The sequence below is a fragment of the Podarcis pityusensis genome (genome assembly GCF_964106645.2).
Source record: "Podarcis pityusensis genome assembly, chromosome: 17".
Lineage (NCBI taxonomy): Eukaryota > Metazoa > Chordata > Lepidosauria > Squamata > Lacertidae > Podarcis > Podarcis pityusensis.
The window spans coordinates 2636786-2663842 of NC_138042.1; the positions used below are offsets into that span (position 1 = coordinate 2636786).

At 46.3% G+C, this 27057-nt stretch overlaps 3 protein-coding genes across 3 annotated transcripts in view; 2 read left to right on the plus strand and 1 right to left on the minus strand.

Moving 5' to 3' along the window:
• Window positions 1-14131, plus strand: part of LOC308466527 (voltage-dependent L-type calcium channel subunit alpha-1D-like) — a 78257-nt gene extending 64126 nt beyond the window's left edge. The window contains exons 41-48 of the mRNA XM_080987364.1: window positions 702-832; window positions 944-1063; window positions 8588-8811; window positions 8927-9067; window positions 9715-9878; window positions 11532-11644; window positions 11819-12124; window positions 13422-14131. Coding sequence (XP_080843490.1) covers window positions 702-832; window positions 944-1063; window positions 8588-8811; window positions 8927-9067; window positions 9715-9878; window positions 11532-11644; window positions 11819-12124; window positions 13422-13733 — 1511 coding nt within the window. The 3' untranslated portion in view covers window positions 13734-14131. The remainder of the gene's footprint in view (window positions 1-701; window positions 833-943; window positions 1064-8587; window positions 8812-8926; window positions 9068-9714; window positions 9879-11531; window positions 11645-11818; window positions 12125-13421) is intronic.
• The window catches only part of CCDC22 (CCC complex scaffolding subunit CCDC22), a 178266-nt gene that overhangs the window by 106903 nt on the left and 44306 nt on the right, over window positions 1-27057 (minus strand). The gene's annotated exons all lie outside the window — the stretch shown is intronic.
• The window catches only part of SYP (synaptophysin), a 28380-nt gene continuing 19885 nt past the window's right edge, over window positions 18563-27057 (plus strand). The window contains exons 1-2 of the mRNA XM_080987342.1: window positions 18563-18659; window positions 23225-23290. Of these exons, the coding sequence (XP_080843468.1) occupies window positions 18642-18659; window positions 23225-23290 (84 nt within the window). The 5' untranslated portion in view covers window positions 18563-18641. The remainder of the gene's footprint in view (window positions 18660-23224; window positions 23291-27057) is intronic.

Below are 27057 nucleotides of genomic sequence, written 5' to 3' on the forward strand. Positions count from 1 at the left end.
TTCCTGCAGCAATGACGCAAGGAGTTCAGTGGACCTAGGGGACTGGGAGAGCACTGTAGCTTGGCAAGCATCCTGGAGAGTATTGAGTGTTTGCAGAGCACCAAGTAAGTGATCTACAGCAGGCACCGGGCAAAACCACACCATGCTTTAATGTGTCCTACCCACATACCTCCAGAGTATCAAGAGAAATGGGGAAATCAGAGGCTGTGTTGGCTTGATGGGCACTTTCAGCAATCATGGACCTTGGAGCAGGTGCCAGTCTTGCCCATTGCCAGCCCTGTTTATGAAGGATCTTGCATATATGCAGAATTTTGCAATAATAATAATAATAATAATAATAATAATAATAATAATAATAAATTATTTATACCCAGCCCATCTGGCTGGGTTTCCCCAGCCACTCTGGGGGGAAATAAAGTCATATTGTATTTGGCGCAAGATGGAGATCATCTTTGGGAAAAATAGACCTTCAGATCTGCAGAAGAGCCATGTTAATCTGTTTCAGAGGAAATAAAGGGGCTCCTGTGGCACCTTCAAGACTGCCACCATAAATTAAGGTTGTACTCTTTAAGATGCCATAGGACACTGTGACCTTTAAAAACCAGCCCACCTATTCCATGGAGCTTTTTGGAAATACAGATGTTCCCAAAAACAAGCCACAGATTCCTAACAAGAGTGCACTTAACGTCTTCCCTTGGCAGAGGAGGAGGTCACTGTTGGAAAGTTCTATGCCACATTCCTGATCCAGGATTACTTCCGTAAATTCCGTAAGCGGAAGGAGAAAGGAATGCTTGGTCCAGATGGGTCCCCAAGCAACTCTACTGCCTTGCAGGTGAGTATCCTTGTTTTGCTGTGGGCCTCTTAGCTGCTCTAATGAACAGAGAATGCAACATGGATACCAGGCTGGCTGATCCTGCTGCTTTGGTGCTTCTCTCCCATTCAGGCTGGGTTGAAAAGTTTGCAAGATCTGGGGCCTGAGATCCGCCGGGCCATGTCCTGTGACCTGGAAGAAGAGGAGGAAGCTGAGGAAACTGTGTGTGAGGAGGAAACCGTGACCTATAAGGTGAGCCTTTGGTCTAGTTTTCTCCGAGTGAGTTAACCTCCATCTGGAGTGCACCACTTTGGACTCAACATATGGAAGAATCATATGACTGAATGCTGCTCCATATCAAAACATTCCCTGCACCTGGAAAACACATGTTAGGAAGAATGCTAAAGTAGAATTCTTCTTTCTGGACATACTAGTTTTCTATCTGTTGGGATTTCTCTTTTTAACAGAGCAGAATTCAGTCATGGCAGCTCCCAGGGTACAGCCCAAATATAGGTTCATCACCTCAGTGATGCCTCCTCTTTGCCCACTAATTGAGCAGGGCAGAAAAGCAGACAGAGTATTGGTTATCATGGACTACTACCATAGGGATAACTGATAGCTGGGAAACACTGGCCTGCAAGCACTCCAGCTGGAGAACAGCCTTGACCAAAGGTGTCATGGACTTTGAAGAAGCTTGAACTTAGGACGAAAAGGAGAAATGAGCTAAGAGGAAGGCACGCTTGGCAATCCCTCACCATGATCAACTCCTGCCCAGAAACCTCTGTGCCCACTGTGGATGGACATGTGGATCCAGAATTGACCTCCACTTACAGACTCACTGTTAAGACCGTTTTCATGGAAGACAATCTTACTTGGCTACGAGTGATCGCCAGAGAGGAAGATTACCATAGGGCCAAAAACATTGTCCACTGGAGTTCAGAAGGGACATTTCACTCCATTTCACAGTAGTTATTATCAAATCTCAGGTTGGGAAATAATTTTCTAGAGGTGGAGCACATGGAGCAGCTCAGTGAGGAAGGCAGTGGAATAATAACCACCAGGGGCCTCCTTGCCAGTTGCCAGGAAATCTATAGAAGAGATAGATGAAGTTAGACAAAGGCTAGACAATGTGAGAAATCCATGGCCTTCCAGACATTGATAGAATGCGCCTCCCATCACTCTTGTTTATTAGGCCCTAATGGCTGGGGATGGCTGCTTTAACTCAAGGCACTGGCTGGAGTAGCCAGAGAACATTAGCCTTGTTCTCAGCATGGGATCTCTCTGGCATCCCTATATCAGGGCTGGAGATATTAGAGCTGCAAGTAAGGATGGTCCAGGCAGAGTAGTGGAGGAGAGAACATCGGAGGGCAGAGGAGCCTCAGGAGGGAAGGACTGGCAGAATGCAAATTTGAGGAAGAAAGAATATGCATAAGTGGTCAGGAGCTGGAGAGATGAAGGAGATCAAAGTTCACACATTCATGGGGACTTCCGGGTTGGCGCCATCGGTAATGGCGGATTCCCTCTGACTCTGAGGGACCAGCTCCGCGGGATCGGGTCTGCACCGCTGCGGCGAAGTGGGGACCCTTCAAAAATCACAGGCAGGTGAAGCCTGTGAACGTGGGACTCGGCGGGCACCTTTCGCGCCCCCCCCAATTTGCGAAGGAACCCATTTACGGGCTCCGGAGCGAAACGGGGTGAGCGGCCCGGTGCTGAGAGTCGACTGCTTCTTCCGCGGAGTGAAGCCACACAGCCGTTATCGGAGAGCGCTGACTTTTTCCTGGGACAATTTGGTTACAAAAGCAACTACCCGTGAGTAGGATAAAATTGGACTTAAAGGGAGAAAAATAATTAATTCGGCACCAAAGCGGGGAGGCATAAACAGGAAGTCCGCCTTCCGTTTCTTGTAAACAGATCAAAGCAAAGAGACTGTAAGCTGAAACTTTGAAAGACGCTTGAAAAAGGACTTAAATCCTAACATCAGATAAGCGATCTCCCCTCCGGATTGCAGGAGAGGAGGGGGGAAAGGTTTGAACTGCATTTTTCTGCAAAAAAAGAGAGGAAAGGAAGCTAAAATCCACCGCTTAGAACCTGGGAACGGACTGCCTAGGGACAATAGGAATGCCGTTCTGTGAAAAGCACTACTGGTAAATAGAGTACTGTTGACAGCTAACTCTGCAAGAGAGATACAGTGTTTCTGGACTTCTCCTGGTTTTAAAGTAACTGGAGATTAAGCGCAATTGAAACTGTCGTCTTTTTGTGAATTGGGGGATTTAAAAAGGTTATTTTCTCTTTAAAGTTACAAGTTTTGACTGTTACTGTGTCCCCCTAGAGGAGGTTTGACATTGTTACAATAACAACTGGGCCAGGGGAATTTTCCACTTCAAAACAAATCCTAGCCGTGGGACTGACCTTGGATTCTAACTAGAGTGTTATGGCAGATGGAAGAGGAAAGTTAGAGTTGCTTCAGGAAAAAACTACGAGGTCTGGTAGATCCTTTCGCACAGATACTGGGTCACAGCGGAGAGCATCAACATCTGGTCCTTCTGGACCATCTGGATTATCAGGGGCTGTACCTGTACAAGTTAAACCAAAAGGAATGTCGTCTGAAGATGTTTTAGCTTTGGCACTAGGAAAAATTAACGAAACTTTGGAAAACCTAAGTAAACAAGTAGCTGAAACAAATAAACAAGTAGCTGAAGCATCAGTTAAAACTGATCAAAATACTACAAGTATTAACAATTTGGGACAGAAGGTGAACACCAATACAGAGACTATTGAGAAATTGTTACAGGAATCTACTTTGACCCGAAAGACAGCTGAAGAAGCAAAGGACATAGCAACTGCTACTGAAGAGAAGATACCACCGATATATAGGCAACTCGAGGACCACAGGTTGATGTTGTCTATGATTGAATTGAAGGAGAAACAAACAAATCTGAGGATCAGGGCCGTACCTGAACTTGAGAAAGATAATTTGATTGACTTTCTTACGCAGGAATTTGCAGACTTCTGGCAACTAGATTTGGGGAAGGAAGAATTTAAGATAGTAAGTGCATTCAGGCTTGGAAGAGGAGGAAAGAAGAACAAGGTGAGAGACTGTTTGATTACCCTTCGAACAAAAGAGGAGAGAGACAAAATCTTGAATCTGCATTTCCGAAAGACTTTGGAAATACATCAGTCAAGTGTGGAGATATTTAAGGACATTCCAAAACATCTTTTGGATTTAAGGTTTAACTACGGAGATCTGGTTGCCCTGTTGAGAAGCAATAGAATCATCTTTAGGTGGGAATTTCCCCAAGGCCTGTCCTTCAAATATAAAGGAAGAAAGATAAAAATAAGATCAGTCGATGACAAAGATAGATTCTTGAAAGATCACGGAGAGGACTTACAGAAAGAAGTGGAATCTGGAGAAGAGCCAAGAGCACTGGAAAGAGGAATACTAGACATAGCAAATTTATCTTTTGGATTGCATGGTTCAGAGAAAGTGACACCACCGACAGAACAAGAACAAACACTTGGTGCAGTTGGAGGTAAAGCAAAGTAATCACATCATGGCTCTGCAACTATTAAGTTGGAATTGTAATGGCCTCAATTCTCCTCGGAAAAGGAAAAGTGTTTTTCATTTACTAAAAAAGGAACAATTGGACTTGATTTGCTTACAGGAAACACACGTGATAAGGCTACATAGAAAAGTATTGATTAACAAGAGATTGGGACAGAAGTTTATTTCATCTGACAAAGTTAAAAAAAGAGGAGTAGTGATTTATGCAAAGGAGAGATTATCGCCGAAATTTATCTTTAAAGACGATCAAGGAAGATTTGTGGCAATTGAAATTCAAATACAAGGAGATAAATTCTTGATAGTAGGAGTTTATGCACCGAATGAGGGGAAATCTGAATTCTTAAAAAAGTTGCATGAGACCTTAATGGACTATTTGGATTACAATCTGATTTTGATGGGGGATATGAACGGAGTGGTATCTACAAACATAGATAAGGCACAAAGACAGGTAGTCACCAAGGATGGTAGACTACCGAAAACATTTTTTGAGATGACAGACAACTTGGACTTAGTCGATATTTGGAGAACAAAGAATCCCTTGGGAAGAGAGGGAACTTTCTTTTCTGAAGCCAAGATGACATGGACTAGAATCGATCAAATATGGGTAACTAGAGGAATGGCAACAAAGATAAAGAAAGCGGAAATTTGTCCAAAAACCTGCTCCGACCATAATGCTGTAAGGATGGAGATGAAACTAATATCAACTGGCTCTTTCAGATGGCGGATGAATGACACCTTATTTATAGATGAAGACGTGATTAAGAAGGCCAAAAAAACTTTGAGAGACTATTTTGAGATAAATATGAACACTAATGTTGAAAAAAGAGTAATCTGGGACGCAAGCAAAGCGGTTATGAGAGGGTTCCTGATACAACAGAATGCAATAAAGAAGAGAAGCCAAAATGAGAAGAAAGACAAAATCTTGGAGAAAATAAAAGAAAGTGAGAAGAAATTGAGAGCAAAACCAAAGTCGCAGGAGATTTTGAGAGAAATAAAGTTATATCAAGTACAATATATGAAAATGATGAATCAGGAAATAGAATGGAAAATTAAACAAATGAGACAAAAACATTTGAATCAGCTAATAAATGTGGGAAATTGTTGGCTTGGTAAATGAAAAAAAGACAAAAACTAAATACTATTATAAATTTAGAAGTGGAAGGAAAGAACATACAGAACCCAGCTGAGATCAGAAACTGTTTCCAGAGGTACTTTAAACAATTATATACACAAGGGCTACAGAAAGAAATTGATGTAGATCGATTTTTGAAGATAAATGGATTACGAAAAATCTCTCAAGAAAGTAAATTAATGTTGAACTATAAAATATCTGAACAGGAAGTAGAAGGTGCCATTCAAAACATGCAATTAGGCAAATCTCCAGGACCAGATGGACTGACTTCTAGATATTATAGATCCTTAAAAGAGTGGTTAGTACAATCTTTAAAGGAAGTCTGTAATGAAATATTGGAAGGGAAAAGGGCACCAGAGTCGTGGAAAGAAGCGTACATTACACTTATACCAAAAACAGAGACTGAAAAGACTCAGCTTAAGAACTACCGCCCCATATCATTACTTAATGTGGATTACAAAATTTTTGCAGATATTTTGGCCAAGAGATTGAAAAAAGTGTTGATGGAAGAGATTCATAAAGACCAAGCAGGCTTTCTCCCGGGTAGACATTTGTCTGACAATTTGAGGAATATAATTAATACAGTATTTTGGAAAAACTAGAAGTGAATATCAACACTAAGGCAGCTTTGATATTTGTGGACGTGGAGAAAGCTTTTGATAATATTTCTTGGAGTTTTATGAAGAAGAACTTACAGGGGATGGGGGTGGGTGAAGGATTTGGAAATGGTATAGGTGCAAGTTATTCTGAACAAAAGGCCAAGTTAATTGTTAACAATGAGGTGACGGAGGAATTTAAGATAGAAAAAGGGACACGACAAGGTTGCCCAATTTCCCCATTGCTTTTTATATCAGTCCTGGAGGTTTTGTTGAATATGATTAGAAGGGACCAGTTGGTTAAAGGTATACAAGTCGGAGCTAGACAGTATAAATTGAGAGCTTTTGCAGACGATTTAGTATTGACATTACAGGAGCCAGAATCTAGTACTAAAAGAGTTTTGGAACTGATTCAAGAATTCGGTCAAGTTGCAGGATTTAAACTGAATAAGTTAAAAACAAAGGTTTTAGAGAAAAATTTAACAGCGATTGAAAGAGAGAGGTTTCAGAATGAGACAGGTTTAACAGTGGTTAAGAAAGTGAAATACCTTGGGATTAATATGACAGCTAAAAATGGGAACTTATTTAAAGACAATTATGAAAAATGTTGGACGGAAGTGAAAAAAGACTTAGAAATTTGGTCAAATTTGAAGCTTTCACTGCTAGGCCGTATTGCTGCGATAAAAATGAATGTATTGCCTAGAATGTTATTTTTGTTTCAAACACTGCAGATTTTGGATAAGATGGATTGTTTCAAGAAGTGGCAGAGAGATATCTCTAGATTTGTCTGGCAGGGCAAGAAGCCTAGAATAAAATTTAAAATATTAACGGATGCAAAGGAAAGAGGCGGATTTGCCCTGCCAGACCTTAAACTTTATTATGAATCAGCAGCCTTCTGCTGGTTGAAAGAATGGCTGCTTCTTGAAAACACAGACATCTTGGATTTAGAAGGTTTTAATAATGTATTTGGATGGCATGCATATTTATGGTATGATAAAGTCAAAGCACATAAAGCATTTAAAAACCATATTGTCAGGAAAGCATTGTTTAATGTCTGGATAAGATATAAGGATTTATTTGAAAATAAAACCCCAAGGTGGTTGTCACCGATGGAAGCGAAGGCTCAGAAAAAGCTCAATATGGAGGCCAAATGGCCGAAATATTGGGAAATTTTGGAACAAGAGGGAGACAGATTGAAACTGCAGAGTTTTGAAAAATTAAAAAACAAAGTGCGAGATTGGCTTCATTATTATCAAATAATGGAGGCATACAATTTGGACAAAAAAAATGGATTCCAGGTGGAAAAATCAAAATTGGAAACAGAACTGTTGGATCCCAAAACTAAGATTTTGTCAAGGATGTATAACTTGCTGTTGAAATGGAATACTCAGGATGAAACGGTGAAATCTGCTATGATTAAATGGGCACAAGATGTTGGACATAATATTATGATGGCTGACTGGGAACAGTTATGGACCACAGGTATGAAGTTTACGGCATGTAATGCTTTAAGAGAGAATATTATGAAAATGATATACAGGTGGTACATGACACCAGTCAAGCTTGCAAAAATTTATCATTTGCCCGATAATAAATGTTGGAAATGTAAAGAAGCTGAAGGTACATTGTTTCACCTTTGGTGGACGTGCCCAAGGATTAAGGCTTTCTGGGAGATGTTATATAATGAAATGAAAAAGGTATTTAAATATACCTTCCTGAAGAAACCAGAGGCCTTTCTCCTGGGCATAGTCGGCCAATTGGTGCCAAAGAAGGATAGAACTTTCTTTATGTATGCCACAACAGCAGCAAGAATACTTATTGCAAAGTACTGGAAGACACAAGACCTACCCACCCTGGAAGAATGGCAGATGAAGGTGATGGACTATATGGAATTGGTGGAAATGACTGGCAGAATCTGAGACCAGGGAGAAGAGTCGGTGGAAGAAGACTGGAAAAAGTTTAAAGACTATCTACAGAAATATTGCAAAATTAATGAATGTTAGAATGATGTTGGATAGAAATTAAGTGGTTTTTAGCTGTAATATTATAAGGGAATATGAAAAATGGATTATTAATAGGTAAAAATTTAATGTTACAATATTTTAAGATTAAAGACTAGGATAAACAAAGAGGGGAAGGATTTGCTGAACTAACAAACTGAACTGGAATACAAAAAAGGGAGGCGCGAGGAGGTCCGGGAAACAAGCAAATGAAAGATAAGTAATGGAAAGATTGAGTTGTTTTTAACTACTTTTATTTTGTATTTTCCTTTTTTCTTTTTTCATTTAGTAATATCTTGAAAATTTTAATAAATATGTTTTTTTTTAAAAAAAAGTTCACACATTCATATTTTAAACAAGCAGCCAGATTTTGTGCTGCAGACCTTCAGTGCTGCTGTAATGTGTGAAGTGATCTGAGGGCAGCAATGGACTGTTCAGAAGCACTGTTGGTTTTTATGACATGCCCAGGCTTCTCTCCTCCCACAGAGCTCTGAGGCGTTGTATGGCAGTGCACCTGATCACCACGTCACAGCTGCTTCACCAGATGGGGAGAACAAGACTCTGATGAATGGCCTTGTGGGCTCCCGGCACCCCTCCAGCGTCAGCCTCTCCCACATGACTAATGGACCAACCCACTATGAGGAGAACGTTGGGGGCAATGATGAACCTGCTGAACTTCCCAACATCCCCACCCGGCGCAGGATGAGCAGGTGCTGGCCGGGATGAGGTCCTGGGCTTGCGGGGGAAGGAAGGGTGTGGTGTGGCTGAGTGGGGAGGCAGGAGCCAGGATTCCAGAGTTCCTTACAGCCCTCTGTACCTCTTCAGGCGGAGCTCTGATAGCAGCGGCATCCCACCTACAGTGCATGAAGAAGCCACACACACCGAAGACTACAGGGAGGACACCTCAGTGGAGCAGGGATACTATAGCCGGGAAGAGGACTCTGAGAGCCTGGCCTCCCGTGACAGGTAAGAGTCTGGTCCTAAGACAGAACAGAGCAACTTTGGACATGGCCCTGACCTTATTTGCAAGTTGCCATAACAAAATGACTGCTTCCCTGTAGTCCAGTTCCACATTGTTCCAGTTAACATCTCAGTGGAGGAATAATGTGGCACCTTCTGCTGCAATCCTGCTCCTTCATGCAGAAGTCAAATAGTAAAGAATCACATAATTTCCTCCATCCGCGGAACATAACTACGTGAAAGGGGCATCCGGACCCAATGTCGCCACTGAGGGACAGCATAGACATTGGTGTCTTTATGATATATGGCCCTCATTGTTGAAGGGCCACAGTATGTGGACAGTAAGTGATTGTGGCAAATCCCAACACCAGGAAGAAATTCCTCACGGTGCAAACTGAGAGTGGAACAGACTGCCTCGGATGGTAGAGGTGGACTCTTCGTTTGAGGTTTTGTTGACCACCTGTCATAGTGGATTTCCCGAACTGGCAGGGGGTTGGATTTGATGGCCTTTTCAAATCCCTTCCAGGCCTTTGCTTCCTTGGGACTGGCATGCTCACTCAGCGCTGAGGCTGCAAAGAACGAGGGTTCCAGGGCCATTAGGAACGAAGGCTGTTTTGTCATTCACTGATTTGTGTGCTTTCTTCCCTATGCAGGCAGCCCTGTCTTCACACTCCTCAGCCCCATCGCCGTCGTTGGGACAACAGCTATGGTGGCTCTTTGCCCCTCCCCTCCCGGCGCATCAACAATGGGATGGTTAATGGCATGCTGGATGGCAGGCAACCCAAGCGCAGGCGCCTCCTGCCTCCCACACCCACAGGTCAGGATGACAGGGAACTTGGGTTACCTGGGCAAGTGACTCTGGGAGTGCGTAAATGGAGGAGGGCTGGATTGCATGGCTCCCCTGGGTCATAAATACACCCCCTTTTTAAATACAGTGGTACCTTGGGTTACATACGCTTCAGGTTACAGACTCCACTAACCCAGAAATAGTACCTCAGGGTAAGAACTTTGCTTCAGGATGAGAACAGAAATCGTGCTCCAACGGCATGGCAGCAGCCGGAGGCCCCATTAGCTAAAGTGGTGCTTCAGGTTAAGAACAGTTTCAGGTTAAGAAGAGACCTCTGGAACGAATTAAGTACTTAACCCGAGGTACCACCGTATATGCTGCAGAGTCAAGCAGAAAAGCTTTTCATAGACAGTACTTCTTCAGACTTGGTTCAAAGTTCTCCTGGGAGTGGGTGGGTAGCTTCTTGCAGATAGAAAGCTAGCAGGGAGAAGTCTTCTGTCAGAATGCAGCTATTTTATGCACAGGGAGTTTTCTTCATGAGAGGAGCATTTAATGCTTGATGGATCAGGGGAATGCTGTGGACATAGAGAATATGGATCAGTAAGGCTTTTGAAAAAGTTCCCCCTTATATTATTGCAAGGAAGCTGGTAAAATGGGGACTGCACAAGGTAACTGTTAGCTGAATTTGTAGCTGGTTGGCTGACCAGTGCTCATTAATGGTTCCTCAGGGTTCGCCTTGGTACTCGTCCATTTTGGCTCCTGAACGCTGCCAACTGCAGTTTGCGAATGTTCTTAGGAAGCCAAATGTCTGATGGGGCTTCCACAGCTTCCGATTGGCTGCAGGAGCTTCCTGCCTTGGAAGCCGTGCTTTGGTTCCGAATGCTTTGGAGGTCAAACGGACTTCTGGAATGGGTTCCGTTTGACTTCCAAGGTATCACTGTATATATGTAGAGAGAGACGGTATTGCATGACACTCCAATCGCCAAGCAATGTGAGATTCCAGGGGTTCTCAACACTTACCCAGGGTTCAATTTATTTGGAATGAGGGGCAGCAGACATATATATCTGTCCCTCTCTGGCCTTCTGGCTTCTTCTAGCCAGATCTCACAACTCTTTTCCCTTCTCACTACCATTACCAGACAGGTGAGGGAGCAGGGACAGAGCAGCTTCCTCACTTATACTAATGACCCATACTTAGGTGGCCATTACAAAGAACCTGGCCTTGCTATTCCTTGCTGGATCCAGGAAATGGAAGAGACTCAGCAATACGGCCTACTCACCTCCGCCCCCCCCCCCACAACTCACACTACCTCCCTCCAACAACAAGACATTTCCCCCCAGATATACAAACAAACAACAGGCCTTTTAAACCACTATAGAGTTATTGTCTCTGCTGTATGTTTTTGTTTTTTTGTCTTTTGTTTGCTTTGCTGTCCTTTCTTCTGTATGTTATTGTGGCGTGAGAGTTTATGTTTCTTGGTGTGTGTTTGTTTTTTAAAAACCTTTTTAAAAACATTGAGAGCCCCTCTGAAAACACTGGTGTGTAATATATCAAATGAACAAACAGTTTGGTGGTCAGTGGGTTCAGCCAAATGCGCTGGTGTGGCAGAGGGCAGCCACCCCACACTTGCGGCCTCTTATACCTTCTCTGGCCTTCCTTTCCCCAACTCCCTGCTTTTGTAGGCCGCAAACCAGCCTTCAGCATCCAGTGCCTGCAACGTCAAGGCAGCTGTGATGACATCCCCATCCCAGGCACCTACCACCAGAATGCACCACCCTGCCGAGCACGTGCACAGGTAATTCTTGCACGGGGTGTGTGTGTGTGTGTGTGTGTGTGTGTGTGAGAGAGAGAGAGAGAGAGAGAGAGAGAGAGAGAGAGAGAGACTGACTTAGTATGTACCATACTTCTGTTCTACTGCTGAGGCCATCCCATCCACTGGCCATCTCACCAGCTCTCTCCTCTGTACCAGGGCTATGGCAGCTATGACTCGTGGCACAGTGGCAGCCACTCCTCAACAGCATCCTCACAGTCGTGGGCCACACCACCTAAGCGGGGCCGGTTGCTCTATGCCCCACTAATCCTGGTGGAGGAGGATGGGTTGCCAGGGCACAGCTGGGAGAAGAACAGCAACAGCCTTCCGCCCATGTCGCGAGCGCGCTGGTACATGAATGAGCCTGAGCTGCCCTACCGCTCTTATGGCCAGCTGCGTGTGCCCGGCCCACTCAAGCACAGCTACAGCGACAAGCCTGGCAGTGCCGACAGCCTGGTGGAGGCGGTGAGTGCAAGGCAGGCTTCTCTGTCTCTGGGATCCAGCTCTTTGGGACCCACCTTCCACTGCCCCCTCATCCCTCCTGCAAGAATAGTTTTTGTCACCCTGATTGGGGTGGGTGTGGGTGAATCAGTGTTTCTCAAACTTGGACCCCCAGCTGTTGTTGGACTACAACTCCCATCATTCCTGACCACTGATCCTACTAGCTCAGGGTGATGGGAGTTGGGGACCCAAGTTTGTGAAATACTGGTATGTATTTAAATCCTTTTGTTTTCCCTTGGTTACTCAGCCTCATGCAAGTGTGCCTACAACCACACATAAATACAATGTGGGGGTGACAAGTTGTGCCTTCCCTCCAGCTTGTGAACCTTTCTTACTTAAGGATATCACCAGCCCCAGTATGGAAAGCTCCTCTGGTTTAGTCCTCTGGTATGCTGCTTAGGGCAGAAGAGATTTTATCGCTAGGAGGGTTGTATGTGCACTGCACTGAAAATTATTTCAAATTACATGCCAAATAAAGCCAGATTTTGCAGCCCAAAACCAAAAGTGCACATCAGCTGGTGTCCTCCTTATTATGCAGAGTTCATTCTGGTTCTACTAGCAATGGCAGAATGAGAAAGAGCCAGAGCCTCACTCCTGGCTGCCTTCTAAGGCTGTACTGGGCACAGCTTTACAAGTTTTTTTAGCGCATCCCCAACACTGTGCAGGCTAAAATCAGGCATTTGCTTTTAGCAGAAATATGTGATTCTCAAATTACTGGATTTGATATCCATTCTAGTGTTTGGCTTGTGGTATTAAATGTTGGAGGACGGGAAATGAGCAACAGTTTCACCTATGAAATCCACTGGCTCTTTGGGTCTCTCACCTATGGAATCCACTGGCTCTATTAAGACAGCATGCCAATCCATGAATTGTGTTATCCATAGTTTACAATCCAAACCATGGTTTGAACTTCCAAATATACAACAGGCTGGCCATGGTTGCTTATTTGGTTTCATAAGTGTGCTCCCACCTCCGTTGTGCAGCAGCTTCTTGAGGCAGAGTGATAACCATAACTATGGTTTGTCAGTTCAGGAATCATCCTAAGCCACAGTGAGCACAAACCATGGTTTTCAAGGTCACTTCAAACCATGATTTCTATTTCCAGTTTGCCAGCTGACTGAAACTAGTTTACCAATTTAGACATCATAGGTAAGCTTACTTAACCATGATTTGGTGTGATGTCCAAACTGAGCTACTGACTTGGTTGGTTGTGTACTGCATAACTTTGACTAGCAGAACCCTTTCATCTTTCTTCTTCCAGGTGCTCATCTCTGAGGGTCTAGGCCTTTATGCACGGGACCCAAAGTTTGTGGCCTTCACCAAGCGGGAGATTGCTGATGCCTGCCACATGACCATTGATGAGATGGAGAGTGCTGCCACAGACCTGCTGAGTCGCAAGGTCCCTGGTAGCGAAAGCAGCAGCCGAGGTGGTGGTGGTCACGCCTTGTACAGCAGCGACGGGGAGCACAGTGGGGCTGGGAGCCTAGGTCCCGTTTACAGCGATGAGGAGCCCTTCCGCTCCCGTGAGGAAGAGGACTTGGGTGACGAGATGGCTTGCGTCACTTCTTATTGACCAGGAAGTGCCCCCTGGCGGGGCACAGGAGTAGAACTTATGCAGCAAGATACCTAGCACTCTGCAACCTTTGTAGTCTAAAGGCATAGGCTTGCCCAAAGCTGTGCTATGGTGGGAGTGACTGCAGAAAAGAGAGGCCAAAGGATGGGAGACAAAATGCTGCCCTCCCATTGGCTGATACAAAAGCAGCCGCTAGAAACGTTGTCCTACTACTTTCCTGGTTTAGGCAGTCTGCTCCTTGCTGCCCCTTCTCCAGGCTTTTGACTCCTTCCCAGTGGTCCAGAAAGAGAAAGGGACCTCTGGATTTCTTCCTCTGAGCAAGGATTGTGGATTTTGAAGAGGTTGGGGGGGCGGGGTTCCAAGGTGATTAGACAATGTCTTTTTCTATCAGAAGCAATAAAAAGATGCTTTGAAAAATGCTGCTGCCTCTTTATATATATATTATTTTATTCTTATAAGACTAAGTGATGCACATCAACCCAAAAAGAAGAAGATAAGAGAGGCATCACAACATGTTTAGGATTGCTCCCCTATTCATACCCATATTATTCAGCCATAGTATCACATCCAATATGGGGGCTGGCCTTGTGACCAGGGGCTGCTGTCATTTCATCCCGTTGTGTCTTTCCCCAGAAGTCCAGGCACTGGTGGGGGTTGCCAGTCATGTTCCTACCAGCTATGTACATAATAAATCATAGTTGCAGCTTCTAATACTGGACAGAAGGGGGGGCAATTGAAAAAATAAGGTGTTCTTCTCCCTGAGTTTCCCACTTTTCCTTTTCTTTAACCTCCACCAACTCTTTGTAGAATAAGGTGTTTCATAAATGCGATCAAAATTTAATCCAGTATACTTTACGGGGCCCTTGTTTTGTACTCACATACATGGAGAGCAGGGAGGGTCCACCACCCACCTGAATGGATAATTGAACAGGACACATTAGTGGTTTTCAGTTATATGGCTAAAGGTTGGACAGAATGCCTTCCATGAGTCACCTACCAATACAGACAGATGTTCAGTGGACTGACCACCACCACCAATCCCCACAAGGAAATTACACAATTCCCCTTAGCAGTGGGGTTTTGTTTTGGTTTGGTTTTTTTGCTAAACTGCTTTGCTAGGGAACAATCCTCCCATCAGCTCCATATGCAGTGCAGCCAGTTTGGGTTTCATGCCAATTTCTTAATTAGACTAGCTATAATAACAAAGGTGGGTTTGTAAGTCCACATTTACTCATAAGATCCCACCCAGAAGGCAGAAGATGCAAAGCAGGACCACTTTTCTCAATGTAAGACTGCCTGGAAATCTGAGATTGCTGACCTCAAAACTCCCAGAGTCAAAGAATTACTTTGAACGCATATATTCGTATACAGCCAGCCTTGGCTGCTGCCTCTATAGGACCCCGCTGGGTTTTATTAAACTTGCGTAACTCTTCCTAGAAATGTCTGAGGCATCAAAGACACCTTTGTCTCTGCACTAATTGCTCCACAATGGACTAAATTGGGCATCTGTGTAATAGTACAGGCGCCTCTGAAAGGAAAGGCTACCTGCTAAGTCCTGTTTCCCTTTGAAGTTCTTTCTGATACGCAGAAAGAGGGTGCTTTGGCCTTCCCTTTAGGTATGGTTGAACAAAACCCCGAAAACTGACGTCACCAGAAATATGGAAGGTATTGTACAGTGACTGGCAGAAGTGGTTTGCTGTGCCACTTTATTCATCAGTTTTCCTATTATTTATTCTTTTTATCCTACCCTTCCTCCAAAGGAGCTCTGCGTAATATGCATGATTTCTCCCTGCTCCCTGGCACATCTCCATGCTAACAGATTGGAGCAACCACATCCCCCTGCTCAAGTTGTGCAGCTGATAGTTGTAGTCCAAAACATCTGGAGGGTGCCAGGTTGGCAAAGGCTGAAGGTAAAGGACCCCTGACAGTTCAGTCCAGTTGCGAACGACTCTGGGATTGCGGTGCTCATCTCACTTTACTGGCCGAGGGAGCCGGCGTTTGTCCACAGACAGTTTTTCCGGGTCATGTGGCCAGCATGACTAAGCCGCTTCTGGCAAAATCAAACACCGTTTACCTTCCCTCCGGAGCGGTACCTATTTATCTACTTGCACTTTGATGTGCTTTCAAACTACTACATTGGCAGGAGCTGGGATCGAGCAACGGGAGCTCACCCTGTCACGGGGATTCAAACCACCGACCTTCCGATCAGCAAGCCCTAGGATCAGTGGTTTAGACCACAGTGCCACCCGTGTCCCTCTGGCAAAGGCTAGTGTAGAATAAATAGACTTTCCCACAATGAAGTTAACTAATGGAAGCAAACAAATATGAAATAATAATAAATAATAATTTATTATTTATACCCCGCCCATCTGGTTGGGTTTCCCCAGCCACTCTGGGCGGCTTCCAACAAAATATTAAAAATATATTAAAACATCAGTCATTAAAAACTTCCCTAAACAGAGGTCCCTTCAGATGTCTTCTAAAAGTCAGACAGCCATTTATTTCCTTGACATCTGATGGGAGGGCGTTCCACAGGGCAGGTGCCACTACTGAGAAGGCCCTCTACCTGGTTCCCTGTAACCTCACTTCTCGCAGCAAAGGAACCGCCAAAAGGCCCTCAGCACTGGACCTCAAAGTGAACAAATAATGAAGACATTAAATCCTGTTTCTCCTCTTTATAAGTTTGTCTCTTTTTCTGCTGTTGTTATCACTCCTCATAAAGTTACAGCCAAGTATATTCATAAATGCAGACTGAAGAGTAGCACTCTGGCTTATGGGCTGCCACATAGATGGTGGAGCAAATTGTTCTCTTTTGCTCCAGCATGTAAGACCCACACCAACAACTTCAAATGGCAAGAAAGGGAACTTTGCCTGACAGTACAAGCTGTTCAACAATGCAACAGACTCCTGGTTTGGAGGGCTGCAGATCAAGTATGCTCTAGCGGTGGATTTACTGCGTTAGCAAGGTGTCTGGATTACATGACTTCTGAGTACTCTTCCAACCCCACAGTTCTCCTCTGGGTTACCTTCACAAAAAGAGATAATGCAGCCATGTTGAGATAACGTTCTCCAGCTGGTCCTGATGCAACATTTCCTTGGCAATAAGAGCTTCTTCATGGATCAAAAGATCCCAGAATTTAGAGAGCCAATTCTCCACTCCATTGGTTGCTTCAGCTCTCAAAATCGAATGTTCCGTCCCAGGCAGGGGTCAGGTTTGTATCCGAAGTGGTGGGTGGGTGTGCTAGGCACATACTCCAGAGAAACAAGGTCACATGGCTGGTGCCTGTTCAGGATCTCATAACAATGTCTGGTCAAGTAGAGGTCAGGTTCTAGCAGGGCAAGGTCAAAAGAGCTGAGGTCAGATTCCAAAGAGCAGGATCAGGTGAAACAAGAGGCCAGAACCAGTTCCAATGTCAGTCAAGCAAAGCAGAGAGCAAGTTCAGGTTAGCAAAGTCAGGCAAAGTAGAGGGCAAGGTCCACCTAAGCTAACAAGCAAAGCGGGTAGCACCCTGGATAGCTCCAAATGGAATCTGCCGGGGAAGTCAGACAAGAAAGATGAAAGTTGCTTCAGCAACCACCAAACCTGGCTGAACCGTAAGTAGAACTGCAGCTCCCTCTAGGCAGCTAGAGCAGCCTCCTCAACCTGGTGTCTTCCAGGTGCTTTGGTCTACAACTCCCATCAGCCCCAGACAGCATGTTCTCAGGGGTTTGTGGGAGTTGTAGTCCAACAACCTCTGGAGGGTGTTGGGGAAAGCTGAGGTCCCCCCCACAACAGAAATCGTGGCTATGCCCATGCAGACACAAGCAATCATGTCAGCCCTCTGGCCATTGGCGGGGGGGGGGGGGGAGAAGCGGGTGGCAGAAAGGGTCTCAAATGTGATGATCGTGTTCCACCCATTGCTGGCTTCCTCATCGCCTGGAGGCAGCATGTGGCTCCTGCCAGATTCCCTGCAAGGGAATAGGTATGTCCCTTGACCAAACAAAAAGGTCAGCCAAACTGCAAGTCTGACCATGTCTCTTCACTTCTCTCCTCTTTTGTACAATGGGGGTTACTCCCAGGTAAGTGGAGTTAGGATTGCAGCCTCAGAGTGAGTATCAGCTCCCACCTTCTTGGGACCAGGACTGGAAATTACAAGTGAAGCAGCTTCTAGGCTTGCCATATTTTAGTCTAGCAAATCACGGACCATTGTGCAGCTCACATCAGTGAAGCAAAATGGCATCCAGGGGCCTGTGTAACCCCAGTGCCATCCTGGGCAGGTCACATATAGCTGGAAAACAGGCAACCGATGCCTAACAGTCGCTGTCGCCCTGTAATTTCCTACACAGCACTGTTGCTGCAATAGACAGAATGAATGCACAGCGTTTCCATACACCCTGCAAAATTCCTCCAAGCTAGCAAAAAGACCTAGAAAACAAATACAATGTGTGATGCAGCATAGTTGTCTTTTTATAATTTTAATAAGCCGCCAGTCCATTTTGCAGAGAAACTGAACCGAACAGAGCACCTTTCCCCGTTGACCTTCCCTCGCAGCTCCCTCCATTGCCGCCCCTGGGACTGTAAGGGTCTCGGGGCGCAGACCTGCTTCTTGCTCGCCGCTGCCTTCTACATATTGAGGGGTGGGCATCAAGCACCGCGAGGGTCCTGCTCCTTGGGGACACGGGCCAAGACAGACAGACAGACAGACAGACAGACAGCCCCCCCCCCGCCAGCCTCCATTTCCCACGGCCCTCTTCCCCTTTGCCCACGAAGGACATGGCTCCCGCTCAGCTTCGCCCGCCCGCCCTGTGACGTCAGCCTCCGGCTCGCCAGCCCCCCGCCCCTCGCCCCGCCCTCCCAGCTGCCCCCCCCCCCCGCCCCAGCCAACCTCCCCGGCGCTCTGCCGCGTCGCGCTCGCCTTCCCCGCAAAGATGGAAGTCGTCAACCAGGTGAGCCTCCGAACCAGACCCCGCGAGCAGCTCCCCGGCGCCCCCCCGGACCCCCCCGGCCGGGCTGCTCGGGGCAGGAGCCCCTTGACGGGGGGCGGGGGGGTGTAAGCCAGCCCCCCCCCGCGATTTGCAGCAGATGCGCGGAGCTCAGGGCGGGGGGGCTGCGGAGCAATTGCTGCAGTGAAGGCGGGGGGCGGAGGCTGCTGGGATGAAAATGCCCTCGAAATAGCCGGAGGCCCCCCCCCCCCGCTTCTTCCTCCGCAATGGCTTCGGAGAGGGGGCTGCAGTAACGTCGGCGAGGCGAGGCGACAAGATGCTGCCGTCGGTCATTGCAGCAGATCGGAAAGCGGGCGGGGGGGGGGCAGGAAAATGGCTGGGCGATGCAGTAGAGCTACGCCCGGGGGGACGGCGCTTGGGGAGCCGAAGGACGCGGGGGGGGGAGGGCGGGATGCTCTCCGTTGCAGTAAAGAGGGGCGGGGGGAAGGTCGATCGCTGCCCCCGCACGCAAGACCCGCCGCCGGCAGAAAGGGGGGGGGAGGGCTATGCGGGCCGCAGCAAGTGTATCTTGCGGGGGGGGGCAGGAAGGCAGGTTGGGGCGGGCAAGGGCTGGGGGGCACGTGGAGTTGTTTTGCAACAGAAGGGGGGAGTGCAGGTTAGGGGTGGGGGGGCGGGCGGCCTTTCACGGCGGGGAGGCGTCGGGCAGAAGGGCCCCCTCTCCGGCTGCTGCAGCGGCAGATGGTGTTCGAGAAGCATCAATATGGCTGCAGAAGAACCTCAAGGCGCAGCGGGGGGGGGGGCTCTCTTCTCTTATTTTTCCAGGATCTGTGGCAGGACGAGGTGGGAGGCGGCTGTCGGGCAATAAAGAAGGTTGGAGGGTGCAATCCGGCCGCCCCGTGCTGCGAGCCCGAGAGGGCTGGCAAGGAGGAGATGCCGCGGAGGGGCGTCTTCTCACGACTCTTCCCCAGAGCAACTGCAGTCAGATGCATGGGGGGGGGATTTTGCATAGGATGGGGGTGTCGCTTTTGGAGCTGCGGGGGTTGCTGCTCACTCGCTTGGGCAGCTGGCCTGGGGGAGGAGGTGCAGTGATGTATAAGTTGAGCACAGGAAGGTGGCATTCATGTTTGGGGAGGGAATTTCTGGACGGGGCACCCAGAAATTAGGTTGGACTTTTGGCTTTACAGTGGGGCTACTAGTCAAGGAGTGGGGGGGGGGGGGTGTCTGGTGGTGGCCATTTGCAGAACTGCTTGGTACGGAGAGAGTCCAGAAATGGGGAGTTGAGATGTCAGTTTGTGTTGTGTTGGGAGAGGCTGCGATCCTGAAGAGGGTGTGGGCAGTTTCCTTGCATTAAGACTCTCACAGCTCAGTCTTGTGCACATTTACCCAGAAGTAAGTTCCACTGCATTTTGGAGGGTTTACTCCCATATATGGGTGCTTAGGATCACAGTCCCACTCTCGCTTTTCTCACTTAGAAATTTCACATAGCAGAGGAAAAAGAGAACACATCTCCATAAACCTCAAAAGGTGTTTGGTCAGTGAATCATAGCTGTTTTGGGGTTTGGGCAGCATCTGGTAGATAGAATGTACCTAAATTTGGTACTGTTGGGCTTGTTTTGTCTTTTAAACATGTGTTAATGTTTGTGTGCTTTAAGGTGTTATGATTTCAGATCTGGAACTGCTTGATGTGCGCTTGCTTGCCAGGCTGGCCCAGCTAGAGAGGCAGAAGTATGCAGCCCTTGAACGGGTGTCCAGGGGCATCTGACTCCACTGTGTCAACGTCTTGGGATGGGGAACTGTTAGCTGCGCTTCTGACTAGATCCACTTTCTCGGTGGAGCGTGATAGATGTAAAGCAGGGGTGCTCATTGAGGCTACTGGTGATGGTGCCCAGGATGGGTTGTTTTGAATGTCTTTTTAGGGCTAGGGATGATTTTGTGCAGGTGCAGCGTTGTGCTGGGTCATGAGCTGGGTGTTAATTGCTCATGGGCAAGAGAGTTTTTTGCTCTGTTCTGCAAGGAGAAAATGTAGACCGGTGGTTGGAGGACAGTTTGGGTCTTGGGCGATGTGCGTAGGCAGTGTTGTCGCATTGCCTCTGAGTGTGCAAATCAGGGATATGTGTGTCATAACTAGAATGGAGCTCGCCAACTGTGAACCAGTATATAAGCATGAGAGATGATGCATGGGGGGGCTATGGGATGCACAGACTTTGAAGTTAGTGGTGATGTTTTTGTGGGTAGAGGCTGAGAAGGGGTTTATGGTTTATGTGGGTGGTGCTACTGTTGTAGTTCATTTTACTTTCACCTCCCTCCACTGGAGTGTGCAGATCATAGAACGTTATGGAGAATGGCTGTTTTGGATGGATATTGTTTCAGCCTATCCCAGAACAGATAAACTCTCAAGGTGGCTTAATTAAATCACTGTCCCTTCAGCTCTGATCTGTGATATGGGGACAGTAACACTGGCCTACCTTACATAGTTGTTGTAAGCATTACTTTTATAAAATGCATGAACACATGGAAATGCTAAGTATTATTTCAGTAGATGGTGAATTGCTTCCTTCAGAAGGGCAGAGTGTTTTGTGTTGTGCAAGGGAGGAGAGACTGATCTCTCTTACAAGTTGGTTTTTTCATGGGTGTCCTGCAGGAATAATTGCACCAAGAGAAACGTCAGGGTAGAGGATGCGTCTTGCCTTGCTTTTTGTGGTCTTTGAGAGGAAATAGTTCTCTGTGGCAGCCTTCCCCAACCTGGTGCCCTCCAACTGCTTTGGCTATGATGGCATAGTGCTTGGTATGTGGTTGCCTCAATTACGGTGGTATTAGAATCAAGTTACTTTTTCCTTGAGGGCATGTGTGGACAAAGTTCAGGAGATAGCCAGAGGAAAATATGGCCAAGTCAGGGGCTAACCCTGAAGCATACCAGTGCAAGTAGATGCGGTGGGAAAGAAAACGGCGTTTCCTTGTGCTCTGGCATTTGTCACAGTGTTCCGTTGCACCAGTAGCTGTTTAGTCATGCTGGCCACATGACCCGGAAAGCTGTCTGTGGACAAGCGCAGGCTCCCTCAGCCTGAAAGTGAGATGAGCACCGCACCCCATGATCAAATTTGACTGGACTTAACCATCCAAGGATCCTTTACCTTTAACCTTTTTACCTAACCCAGGAGGAAGCTGGTGGATCATTGGGTGGAATCTGACAGATAGAATCAAAGCCAATCAATCCAGAGATTGAGCTCGGATATTACTGGCTTTTTAAACACCAGCACTGGTGCTTACCTGACAAAACTCAGCTTCACTGGTCAGGCAAATAAAAGGCTAACAGGTTAGCAACCAAAGTTATTTTGGTAAGAAAATATTGTTGTCTTTGAGTCCAAAAGAGGTTATGTGTGATATGGTTAAGATGTGATACATTAGAGAAGTGCTGTGTTAGATATTGGTGGTAAGAATGACTGAATATTCAAGACTTCTGTATTCCACAGGCTTTTTAATTGGATTCTTGATTTTATAGTCATAGCACATTTTTTGTTCCATTGTATTCCATATCCTTTACACTGCTTAGAGGCAACTCTAATTAAGTGATATAGAAATTGTCAAAATAAATAAACATAAGGTGCAAAGGTTTGGTTTTAGAGCACATAAGAGGAGCTCACCTTCTTATCTCTCCTCATGAGTCACTGATTAAAAGGGGACAGGCCAGAGCAGAGACTCACACAGAGACATGAAAGGGAGTTTCATCTGAGAGCTGGTAAATGTGCTGCATCTCTGTGATTTGGGAAAGGTTAAATGCTTCAGTTCAAACTGTGCCAAGGTGGGATAAAACCATTTGCCCCCGGCGCCGCAACCCCAGAGTCGATTACGACTGGACCTAATGGTCAGGGGTCCCTTTACCTTTACCTTACTGGTGGAGGTTAGCTGGAAAGCCAGTGCAGTTAAGAGGCAGCCTCTTTGGTGGCTTGATATTTTGGGCTCAAAGCAGACTCAGGGCTATTTTGTTTTTATCACCTCCCCTTCCTTGATGCTGCTGATTATGCAGTGAAGGCCAGGACTTCTGGGATATGGGTAGTGCCATGATTCAGGCATGATTCCAACTTAGCTGAATTCCTGCCGTTCTGTGCCCGATTGCCGGTGGGGTTCCAGGAACAAATTCCTTTTTGTATGCCGCTTCTGTGAAAAATGTAACCAAGTTAATTATTGTTTGGAGAACGTTTGTGATAGATCAGTCTTCACCAGCCTGGTGTGCTCCAGACGCTTTGAGTTGCCTCCACAGTTGCACTCAGATCCTTTTTGGGATTCTCCCAGCATAGCCAGATAGCCTGTGACCCTGGAGGGCTCATTGAAGTAGACGGGACTTGCCCTGATCACTATCAGGCAGCAGCATCATATACAGCTCAGTGGGAGAGCATTTGCATCCAGGCCCCAGCATTTCCCGATGAGGAATCCTCTGCCAGAAATTCTGGTGCTCAGAGTAGACAGTGATGACATAGGTGGAACACCACAGAAGGCAGCTTCCCAGGTCCCTAGGCAGTTCCTACAAGGCAGCAGCTTCTAAACCAAACTTGTCCTTTCTCTCTTCACAGCTGGTGGCCGTCGGGCAGTTCCGGATCTTCAAGGAGCCTCTAGGCTTTGTGAAGTTGCTAGAATGGGTGAGTCCAAGTCCTCTACTTAGTCACCTTCTGTGTGGGCCAAAGACAGGCTGGGAAAGAGGCTGTCCATTCTGTTCCTCCCATTCTTTGCTGGATTCATCATCATTATCATCATTTTATTTGTATGCCACCCTTCCGTAGTTAAAACCATGCTCAAGGTTGCTTACATCATGAAAAGATTTTCATAATTACAAACACAACAAAAGGAGCTATAAACAATAAATGAAACACAACCAAAAGTGCATAACCAAATTGCACAATTTCCACATCAGTCATAATATCTAAAAATAAAGGTATGAAAATTTAATATCCATAACAGCAAATTCTCCCACTTTTTACTATCTGTCAGTCTTTAGGTTGGTTGTCCCAGCAGGATTGAGCTGCTTAATGCAGAGTGCTTTGAAGTATGGAACAAGGACCCCATCTTGCTTTACCCCCCCCCCCCGCTCTGTCCCAGCAGTAAGAGCAACAGAAGGAACTTGTGGCGCCTTAACATCACGTGAGAACAGAAGGATAGATAGCAGTAGGCTTCCTCTCCACATTTCAGAGGTAAACTACTTTGCTGGCAGGCTGCTACAGGTCCAGCTATCCTTAACGGCACAGGAGCAGGCCAGGCTCTTATTTACCTGCTCAGATGGCATTCCCACATGCCACAGTCACTGTGGCAATCTGGCAGGAGGCATGGAAAAAGCAAAGGGCTGCATCCTGGAAATGATGGTGGTTTTGATGTAAAGACAGGGTGCATCTGTTAAAGTATGTCACAAGAGGCACACACCTCAGGCTCAGATAGGAAAGTGTCAAAGAACAACACTGTGCTGGGGGAGGAATGGAAGTCCAAGCAGCTCATTTCACATGATGGAGAACAGATTGTAAGACTTGAGGGGGGAAACATTTACCTTGTTCCTTGGCCTTTTGATCTCAAGTAGAATTAATGTTGGGACCAGCCACAAGATAAAATGATGTTCTGCCACTTCCTCTGCAGCAGCCAGCTTCTATAATAAGGCTTCTGCATTGCCATGAAGCAGGACATTCCATACCAGGAGTGGGGACCTCAGGCCGAGTGTCCAGGCCTGTCAGTTTGGGCCCTAGGACTTTCCCAAGGCCGCTGCCCCTGAGGACACCCCCTCCACTGGCCCTCCACTCTGCTCCTCCAGTTCTCGTGCCTCCCTGGAATGTGTCTGTGGACTGTAATGATGCCTTTTGCTTGCCTGGATAGAGAGATGTAAGAAAACTGGGATGGTCTATACGAAAGAGTCACATTCATTGCCCCTCTCACCACAGACGTGCACCCCCTTGCCCCGCACCAGCTTGCCTATGGGGGAATGTGCCACCAAGCTGAAAAAAAGCTTTCAATTTCTTTTCTATATGATACAATGAATGTCCAAAATTTGACTGCTGATATTCACATGTGTCAAGAGTCCCAGACAGATTTTGCAGGTGTCCAAAAGCTCAAGATTAAAATGTGATTGTTGGAACCCAATGATATATGTGCTTTAAAAAGAAAAGAAAGAAAGACACACTTCCACCTGGTTTGGAACATCCTTGTCACCTGAACTCCCCATTCAGTTGTCCTCTCCTCTCCATTGTGCAAGCAGAGATCTGACATGAGCCTGTGGCCTCCCCCACGGGTTAGGGACTGGCTGTCTGCAATGGAGAGCCTGCTGTGCTCAACTAGGCTCCCAGCACAATTTATTAAAACCCTGATCTTTCTGGGTTCTAGATCATGCAGCAAAACTCATTGAGTTCAGCCCCCAACATATAGGGGACTGCGGGAATGGAGATGTGCAGGAGTGGGCAATGGACACATCCTGCCCTGCTCTATGCCAAGGGAATCACAGGGCTGTGGGAAACCCAGCACATGGTTTAGTGCAATCTCCGGTCCAAATTTCTGAAACAAAAATGTCTCCTTCATGCAAGAAGGGAAGCGCTACACAGCTTTTACCTAACCTACTTTAATATTTGGGAAGGAAATCTGGGGCTGCTCCTTAAAATCATGCTTGAAAAAGAGCTTTCCTAGGCAAGGCCGGTTCACTTAAATGCAATGCATTCAAGCGGGCAAATGAGATCATTTCTTTATATAGCACTATCTATGCATATCGGAGGTGGGGAATCTTTGGTGTCCAGGTGTCATTGAACTCCCCAGTCAACATGTCCCCTGGGATGTGGGAGTGGGAGTCCAGCAACAACTGGAGGTCTGTATTTGCAACAAGCAGGTTTGACAGGTCCTTATCCCTGCAACACTGACTTCTGAGCCAGTATTTGATTCATCAGTCTATACATCTGTCATTTGGGTCTCAAAGATGGGCTCACCTTGCAGCTTGAGAGGTTGTTGTGAGCTCTGCTTTCACACTGCCTCTGTCTTCACCCGGAGAGAGAGGTTGCAGACTCCCATCTCTTATGGAAGTTGCCCACCTTCACCTTCAAGTATTCCTAAAGCTTTTCATAACCAGTGGCACATCTAGACTGCCTTCTTGGCTGTGTGGATTTGAACAAATCCAGATTCTGGAGAAATACTTGATCCTTTCCCCAATAAAAGATGGAGAGGGCTTTTTAAAAAATTCATTCTTACACATGTGTCCTGGAGCATTTGCAGACAACAAGCACAATAACTATTTTAAACAATATCAGTATTTGAAGAAATAGTCTCTTATCCACTGTGTATGTGGAGAGAGAGAAAGAAAGAGAGAGAGAGAGAAAGAGATGATGCTAACATGCCTTAGGATTACTGAAAACAGATTTATTCATTTACTTATTTTTGCTGTTGGCACATACCTGTCATGTTGTTTTCCAAACAATGGTAATTACAAGTGAACAATGAAGCATGCAGTACCTCTTGTGCAGTTCCTGTTCATTTGTACAAAATGAATTTCTGGTAGATTTTGCCCTCTGTTCAGCATTTATTTATTACATTTATATGCCTCGTTTTGTCTGAGGAGCTCAAGGCGCTGCATGTGGTTCTCCACACTCACCCCCCCCTCCAGTTTAATCCTCGCAAGAACTCTGTGAGGGAGTTAGCGGAGAGTGACTGGCCAAGGCTACCCAGTGAGATTCATGGTTGAGGGGGGAATTGAAGCTGCATTTTCCCAACTGTGGCCTGACAAGGGTGGCTTGATAAGCAGAATGATCATCAGTAACCAACAGCAAAGTATCCTTAATGTAGAAACAAATGCCTGCAAGAACAGCCTTTCAAAAAGCTGGGAGGAGCTGGAGTGTTTTGGTGTATGAGATGGAAAATCCAGGTGCTCCTCCCTAATTGACAGAGGACACAATCCTCTGGGAAGTAACCTAGTCTGCCTGGAAGGAAGGGGAGCTGTGCAAGGGCATAGCAATAGGTCTTGTGCAGGATAATTTCCTGATGGATGGCACCTGTGAAGGGTCCGTTCTGTCTGTGTCTCTCTGTCATTCCAATTCCACTTGCTGGGGCCTCACACCACTGCTGCCCTGGTCCAGTTTCCTGGGTCTTTTGTTGTGCTGGTGTTAATCTGCACATAGCAGCTCTTTTGCCTAGTCAGATCAGCTTGTTTGCCATGCAGAGGAGACCAGAGAATCAAGCTTCAAGCATGCTGTGGATTAACTAATCTGCCTTAAAATAGACCCAAGCAGTATCTATTAGCAGTAATTCTGATCCAGGAGCCCTAACCATGAGAACAGAACTGGTGGTAGACTAATTACATTAAGGTGAAAATACATATGTAATTTTATCTGGAATGTTTTCTTAGCTACAACAAAAGGGGTTCAAACCCCTCCTGTAAGTACAGGATTTGCAA